This window comes from Vigna angularis, chromosome 4, assembly GCF_016808095.1.
Source record: "Vigna angularis cultivar LongXiaoDou No.4 chromosome 4, ASM1680809v1, whole genome shotgun sequence".
Taxonomy (NCBI): domain Eukaryota; kingdom Viridiplantae; phylum Streptophyta; class Magnoliopsida; order Fabales; family Fabaceae; genus Vigna; species Vigna angularis.
Window position 1 is genome coordinate 37,765,267 of NC_068973.1, and position 8,173 is coordinate 37,773,439.

At 33.9% G+C, this 8,173-nt stretch overlaps 1 protein-coding gene across 3 annotated transcripts; it reads right to left on the bottom strand.

The window, feature by feature from the left end:
* Nucleotides 1-1,214: 1,214 nt before the first annotated feature.
* Nucleotides 1,215-7,287, bottom strand: LOC108332110 (F-box/LRR-repeat protein 15). Of its 3 annotated transcripts, none has more exons than XM_017567231.2 (17): nt 6,834-7,287; nt 6,402-6,633; nt 6,199-6,331; nt 5,960-6,056; nt 5,685-5,882; nt 5,334-5,604; nt 5,149-5,247; nt 4,973-5,061; nt 4,767-4,866; nt 4,508-4,678; nt 4,125-4,277; nt 3,652-3,812; nt 3,332-3,530; nt 2,601-3,067; nt 2,451-2,514; nt 1,660-1,746; nt 1,215-1,512 (listed from the first exon to the last, which is right to left on the bottom strand). In XM_017567231.2, exons 1-17 carry the CDS (start codon nt 6,935-6,937, stop codon nt 1,426-1,428), a joined length of 2,712 nt encoding a protein of 903 aa, XP_017422720.2. In that variant the 5' UTR covers nt 6,938-7,287; the 3' UTR covers nt 1,215-1,425. The 3 variants fall into 3 exon arrangements, 2 of the variants coding, with proteins under 2 accessions (XP_017422720.2, XP_052732683.1); XR_008248463.1 differs by having other exon boundaries at nt 1,464-1,512; nt 2,906-3,067; nt 6,834-7,279; XM_052876723.1 differs by lacking the exon at nt 1,215-1,512 and having other exon boundaries at nt 2,779-3,067; nt 6,834-7,279.
* Between the last annotated feature and the right edge of the window lie 886 nt (nt 7,288-8,173).

The following is an 8,173-nucleotide window of genomic DNA, read 5'->3' on the forward strand; positions in this document are numbered from 1 at the left end:
TCTCTAGAATATTTTTAATTTAAGCGTTAGGTAAAAAAATCATGTTTTAAAATATTAAAGTCATTCTAAAGGTTAGAACGATTACTTATATTTTTAGTTATTAATACTTAAGAGTAAAACTTTCTTATTTCTAAATATATAAAAATATGATTTTCAATCTCTAGCTTCCAGCCATGTCAATGAACAGTTGCCGCGAACTAATATGTGATACTTCGACTATCATGCAAATCTAAGTACAACTCATTAAATATTTTTTCCACCAAAAAAAAGAACCCATTAAACATTCTTTTATTCCTTCTAGTTTTAAAATAAAATTAATCTTTTCCATCACTCAAGTTTTTAAATGACTTTTTTCAATTCCACAGTTTAAAATTATTTTTCTATAATCTGAATTTAAAAACATTTTTAGATACCTATATTTAAAATTCTTTTTTAATACCCTTATTTTTTATACAATTTGTTTTAATCTGTGTTGAAAGCTAGAATACTATAACATGGCATTTTATTTTATTTTTCTAAAAATCGTTGAAGTATTTTCTATGATTTTAAACTTCTGAAATTTGTATTAACATTAGTTTAAGGTACAAAATTTGCATCAATTTTAAACATACCCGTTTCTTTCTCAATCTTTCCAATTAAAACAATCATTTTAAATTTGAAAGACATAAAAAACTTCATAACGTCATAACTGCTTACATAACTCCATTAATAATCCAATGATAACGCCATCACTGGCTACAAACTAAAGGCCCATCTAAATCTTAAAACTGCAGAATTTCTTTTAAAAAGGTTATCATTCCAAAATTTGAAGAGTAAAAACATAAGCCAAACAAAAAAGAGTAAACACATAATTAAACTATGTTAGTTACATGAATTTTACGGAATCTGCTTTGTGATAGTATTTGAAAACGATAATAATATTATACTTCGCAGCATTGTTATGGCAGGACAAATCAAGAATAGGAAACTAAGACCTTGTTTTTTCTTACTTTCAAATACAACTGATTTGCAAGTATTTGTACCTTCAATATATTTTCTAAAAAAATTGATCCCTTTCCACTCGATAAAAACAATAACCTTTTCACTTTCTTTTTTAAATACTAATTTTGAAAATAATTCAGACATAAATATCGGTGATAAATTGATTGACGAATAATGTAATTTTTTTAGAAAACAATATTTAAAATAAAATACAGAAGTCAAATATACCCGTATTCTTCAACGCGGATTCGTTAGAAATTTGAAATGTTGATTTACATGAATAGCAAGTAGAATAAATATAAATTATTGCAACAAAAATAGAACTGATTTCCTTATGCAAAACAAACAAGCAAATTTAAATTTTAGCCATTTACAAAAACACGATGAAATAATAGATTTATTACCAAGCGCTCCTTCAATCCACTAGGAAAAACTGATCCTTGATCAAGGTAACAAAGTTGACGAACTGCTGAATATACGCTTCAAACTCGAACAAATTGTGCGTAATCTTCCCATGCTCATTGAGCTTATCTACGAAGCCCCCATGAAGATCATGACCAAAAGTATTAGTTAAGCATTATTCCATCATTACGTATGAAAAGGTTAAATGGCTAAAAGCATCAGACAACAGGCAAAGTGATTAAGGAAAATATAACAGAAAACTGAGTTCTCTATCACCTTTGGACAAAAGCGAACATCAAGAGTCTCCAGTATATTGCATTTCGATATAGCAGCTTCAACAGCTTCCTCGTCAACATTGCAAGACTGAAAACCCAAAATATAAAAAAGATAGAAAAGTTTAATGAAACGAAGGTTTGACACAAATTGACAAGGGGGACCTTCAAGATTTTGATAGTAAATTAAATTGATGAAAATATGATAAGAACCACACTACCAAAATTACCTATTCAAAACATTAAAATCCTACACTACAATCTTATAATTCCAAGGAAAGACTCGTGTCAATTACCTTGAAATTGGATCCTAACACAATATACTAAATACATTTCTAACAAGCTAAATTTCCGGCAGAGCACAAAAAGCCAATCTCAAATCCGAACATGATTCCATAAAAGATTTATCCAACCCTCTAGAGTTCGTAAGAAACCTTTAAACAGGGAAACACTAGATTATATAAGGTTTGCAAGGAGAAAGACAATCCAAGACAAAAGAAGTAAATATGTAACAGATAAAATCAGTGACACAGAGCAGGGGAATCCTTCAAACATTTCAATAAATTTCACAAGGTAAAAATGATGGCTGATGAATGCTGCAGTGCAGAAAAGATAACCTACATATTACGTAATATATATTAAATAATATATATAATAAAGTATATTTACTTGTTACTTAATATATATTAAATAATATATATAGTAAAGCATATCTAAAAAAAAGGACAAGGCAGCACTGAAGCGTCAATATTCAAAACTTGTAACAGATTAAAATTAGCAGGGAAGACTTAATACCTGAAGGAATAGACTAGTCAATCTTGGACACTCTAGCTTCAAAATTTCTAGAGAGGAACAATTGCTGAAAAGAGAAATAAAAAACGTTACCATATATCTGATATGAGATGGATAGAAACCAACATATATTTATTGCAGACCCAACCATACCTTAAATTAAGAAAGCATAGGTTGAGACAAGTAACATCAACCTCTTTCAAATTTGCAGAGAGCGAAAGGTTTAAAATTAACAAATGACAACAATTTGCCCTCAATGGAATGACAACCTTCCTAATATTTGGACATCCAACACAATTAAGGTTTTGCAACAAGCGAGGGGATTGCTCACTTAATTCAGGAACATTCTCATTAGAACTTGCCCTGGATAGGGTGTTCCCAGCAGGCAAATTCTTACTCTGCCCACAACTGCATCCCCAATTCAAATCATGCATATTCAAACAACCATTCAAGCTCACATGAGTGAGGTTTGTGCAGCAAGCAAGAAGCTCATCTATGGCTGACTGAGAGAAAGTTCCATAAGACAAGTCTAACTCCTGAAGTGCTGGTAAAGCCCCTCCTTTGTAAAGTGGTTCAAGTGATGTTTCAGTGAGATATTTGCATGCTTGCAGCTTTAACACCTTCATGAAACAGGAGAAAGAAAAGGTAGCACTATCAGCAAATGAAGATACTAAAAAAAATAACACTAATATAAAATTCCAAATTATCAATAATGAAGCGAAAGGGAAAAGACAGATTGGAATTATGGGAATATGATACCGTGATAACAGTACAAATTACTGATTATAAAAAAAAGGTATGATTGTTCTAAACCCATCTCATTAGCAATACTCGTGATTAAAAGAATGTACAAGAATAAGAAACCATGTTATGGTAACTCTAACCTTTAGCTGTAAACAAGAATCAAAAACAGGTTGCAAGTTCACCAAGAAAGTGTATGATAAGTCAAGAACAGTCAAATTTGGAAGACAAAATAAAGATCGAAGACCGTCTGAACCAATTGATGGGCATGACATCAGTATCAATGACTCAATCAGTGGGCATGAGACAGTTGTAGCAGACAAGCAGTCATCAGTTAGTTGGCTGTAATTCCAAACAGTAAAAAGTCAATCAGCATTGCAGAAAAAAGAGTCTAGAGATGTTCAGAGAAAACCATTAACAAATGTTGTAGAAAGGATAAATAGGAAAATAATGTATAGATGACCTGCAAAAGGAAGCATCGAGAGATGTTAAGAGTGGACAATTAATGAATGCTTCAGATAGTACACCACATCCTTTCAACTCAAGTGAAACCATATAAGGTGCTTCAATGCTGAGTGTACTCAATTTTGGACATATTCCTAAATTGAGAGATGAAAGACCAACCTGACAAGTGAGGCATGAAAAGAAAATACTTAGCCTACAGCTTATGTAAATCAGATTAACAGAAGTTCATCTCATGCAAAACAGAAATGTTTTCTACGGGGGAGCAAAACCTAGATATCTTACAAGCTTTATAGCTTGAAGAACGCAGTCAGGAAAACAAACAAGCAGAAGACTTCATATTTTGTAGTTCATATCAATCTTCAGTAGTCGTGATTATTGATTTAGCAGTATGTCAAATATTTAAATAAAAATACATAAATAACTAACAAGTTTGATCTTATGCAAACAGTATATAAAACCAATACCACTTACAGGACAAAATGACGCTCTTTCCAAATGATCACAGCCATCCAATACAAGTTTCTCTAGATTAGGGCATGTGAGATCAAGATTAGTTATTGCTCGGCAACCACCAAGTGAAAGACAGATTAAAGAGGTACTGATGAATTGAACCGATGTCAAACTCTGAATTCATCAAAACACCGTACATTAGAATTTAAAAGAAAAAAATAATCAACAAAATTACAGGCAAAAACTCCATAGGCAAAATTCACAACATGGCATTATGGAGATATACAGGAAAAGACGTGGAAAAAATTATATAAAATGTGACCCTCATTAGTTGATTATTCTAGTGGTGTAGATCATGCACAAGAAAAAATAGGGAAAATGAACACCAAATGATTAAAATATACCTCACAGTTATCGAGAATTAATGATTTCAACACTGGACAGCCCCCACCATCATTAAAAACATTGCATACAGAGTTATTCAAAGATTCACATTCAGAGAGATCAACTTCTTGCAAAGATTGGCATTGCAAAGCCAATGTGGTTAAGCTGTCCTGCTTCGGTATAGTTAATTTCTGCATTGCCAAAATTCTGCCCTTTAATCCATTACAGTATAGACAAGTATGGGAACATAAAATGAAGGACATGATAATTATGACATACTTGAAGTGAATTTGATGTGATGTTTATACGATGGAGCACAGGACAATTGGACACCAAAATAGAAGACAGCATTAGGGTCATCAAATTCAAATCGGCAAATCTGACAAGAAAAATAGTTTTAAGAAATAAATTAGAAAAGGAAGTACTCGATAATACGGTTAATAGAAGCATTAAAAAAATATGACAAGAAGCAAAGGTGGCCATACTTGCGACAATGAACCAATCTAATGTTCTGCAAGCGAGGAAGATCTAAAGACACTGATGTCAATAGGCTACAATTGTCAAGCTCCAAAACCTACAAAAGCATTAACATCATTTCTCATTTGCAAGTCTTGCCAGAGAAGTAAGACATTAACATCAGCATCATGGACAAATCACACACCTCCAACATGGAACTATAAGCTATTGCAGCCATTGAAGCTGAAGTGATGCCCTCACAACTGTGTAGCTTCAGAACTGTTAACATTGGCAGTCGAACAGTCTTTCAAATAGGAGGGGAAAAAGCATGTCAAAATAAGGAATATTGGATCTATATAGGCAAAAAGTGATTATAGACTCAAAATATACCTCTAGGGATACATTTGGACAGTATGATGCATCAAGAAAACTAAGGTGGGCACAATTCTGGGCTATCTCCCTTAATGTTTCATCACTAACACATGAACAATTAGACACGTCCAAAGAAACTAATTGCGGGCATGATGTCACAGCTGATCGAATAGCAGAATCAGGAAGTTTGTGGCAAGACCCTATATCAAGCTCTTGCAAAAGGGGGCAGTTGAGTACAGTCTGAGCCATGTTACTGCGCTTCAAGGACATGGTTTCGAGTTGTGGGCACCTGGAAAAGAATAAGCAATCACATTTGAGTTCACTGGTAAAAATACAGCTAAATGTGCGCTAACCACTAAACCTATTCACCTGACAGCTATACGCATCACACGGCACTTAGTCAACTGAAGATGACACAGTCTGTCGTGATTAACTGATATTTCCTGAATACCACTGCCAAGTACAGCATCATTGATGCTCAGTCTCCTCAACATAGAACAATCAGCCAAAGCATGGAAAAAATTATCCATTATATTTCCTCTTCCCAACGTTAAAGCCTCAAGATTTCTGAAAACAGTTATAAAGAATGAAAATGAATCACTGGTAACATAACTGAGAACCCAAATACCGAAGAAGCTACCAACCTTAACGAAGAGACGGCCTTCATGACAAGCTGGTAAGAGGGAGGACCGGACAAGCGGATTGTTGCGATTTTAGGATAACGCCTACAGATGTCCTCGACTACACAGACACAAGCATTGTATCAGCACATTTACAGGATTACGAGGGACACAACATTATTTCCACTAACCGTATTTGAACGCTACAAGGCACCAAATATTTACAGATAACAATTTATTATGAAATATATTCTCAGGCTCACATTGCTCAACAGATATGTTACGATCTTCAAAATTCAAACTCTTCCAGAAGTCTTCGTGAGCACTAGCAATTCTCCACTGATTACAAACCCTGGCAGCTTTGCAGAGGTTGGAGTGATCCAAAAAGGAGAAAACCTAGATTACAAGGAGAACGGGTAAGCATAGAATTCCAATTTTCAAACCATTAGCAACAAGCAGTAAATACCATGTGCAACAAATCATCCGTAAGATCCATCTTGTTTACTAGATCATCTACATTTGCGATGTCACTGTCATCTCCTTCATCAAAGTTACTCCCCTCACCAGAAGACATCAACCGCAAAGCATCATCATTGGATTGAACAGACGATCCCTGAATATCATTATAATCCCCATATTCGGCAGATGCACTGGATTTCCCAACATTCGAAGAACCCGCAATCGCAGAATGAGCGCCACTGCAAAAAAAAAAAAAATTAAAAACGAACATCAATACACCACCACATTTCTCGATAATGCGATAACATTCTTGTCCCACATGCATTTTCCAATTGTCCCAAATCAAAAATGGACATCAATCGTAACATAACCCTAGAGAAAAACACCATGTCTTAAAGATAAAGAATGCCCAATGCCAACGACTCGCACTCAAACTCACTCGAAATCAAAATAAACTCTGGCGCGCTTCCGGCGATTGTCCTCGGCTGAAGCGGAACTGCCCTCTCCGTCAGAACGACGCCTGTAAGACGAAAACCTCTCCATGCACTCAATCAACAGAATGAAAGCGTGGTTTGGTAAAATGGGTCCCGCGGGAAGAGAATAGAAACGACGACGCTTGAAGCTTATGCAGCAGCAGCAACAGTTAACGCCTCATAAAACCCTAGGTCTCGATCGCGCACATTTCGCGAGAAACCCTAGGGCGAAAGCGGTTTTGACAGACAGTTTGTTTCTCTATTCCGCAAAATGTGGAAATTGGACACACTCGAGCGATATGAAGGAATGGATCCGATCGGATACGTTGTTGCGATTTTGGTTCCTGAGAAGTCTTGTGTTTCTTTCTCTTCTTTGCGGAAAGCTAGTTTACTAATCAGAGATTGCACGATGTAGACGACGGCGTTTAACCTGATATTTATTGTTTGTTTATTTATTTGTGTATTTTATTATTTAATTTATTATTTATTTATTTTATTGTTTTGAATTTAAAATTCTGGTTCGGCGTGTTGAGTTTGAAAAAGGGTGCTTAGTGGTTGTTGTCTCTTTTTGCGTCTACAAAAGTGGTGGTAATGGGAACCAACCAAAGGATGATGTCTTGTCTTGATGAGATGAGCATTTTTATTTCTGATTTCAATTTTGAAGACAATAAAGAAAGACTCCATTAACATTCATCATTTAATGGGACTCTCCTGCTTCCAATTCTTCCATAACAATCTACAAAATAGACACTGATTTACTTACCATGTTACTCCTTTTCACACAAACAAGCTACCATTTTTTCTCACTTTACTGTATTCCAACTTATATTATGTCTATTGTCATGCATTCAATTATATCGCTTTATTGTGTTTTTTCACTATTTTATTACACAAATTTAATGCATTAAAGACATGTTTAATACGATAAGATATGATAATGGCTTCGTAATGTGATATTTCTTACACAAAAATAATATGATAATGCTATCATATCAACTATAATAACTTATGTTTAAGAGATTTCGGGTAGATTTTTTCTCATTTCTTTTGTTTAAGAAGTAATTACATAGATAATAAAGTTTAGAGTTTTATAATAATATTAATAAAAAGTAAATGATATAAATACAAAAACATTTCATATTCTGATCAAGGATTCAAATAACTGCTAGTTTAGGAGAAAAAAGTTCCTCTAAATGTATTCAAGAATTATAATAAGAATAAAACCATTAGTTTCATTTAAAATTATTAGTTTGCAATTAATTTGATTGACTTTCACTCTCGCTGTATGTTTATATTCTTTTGTCAA

Excerpts from the sequence above, each read along its gene's own strand:
- LOC108332110 (XM_017567231.2), bottom strand. The coding sequence starts at position 6,937 with ATGGAGAGGTTTTCGTCTTACAGGCGTCGTTCTGACGGAGAGGGCAGT. Across the intron at positions 3,531-3,651 it reads CTCGATGCTTCCTTTTGCAG|CCAACTAACTGATGACTGCT; the intron begins GTCATCTATACA and ends TTGGAATTACAG. Across the intron at positions 2,515-2,600 it reads CTATGCTTTCTTAATTTAAG|CAATTGTTCCTCTCTAGAAA; the intron begins GTATGGTTGGGT and ends TTCTCTTTTCAG.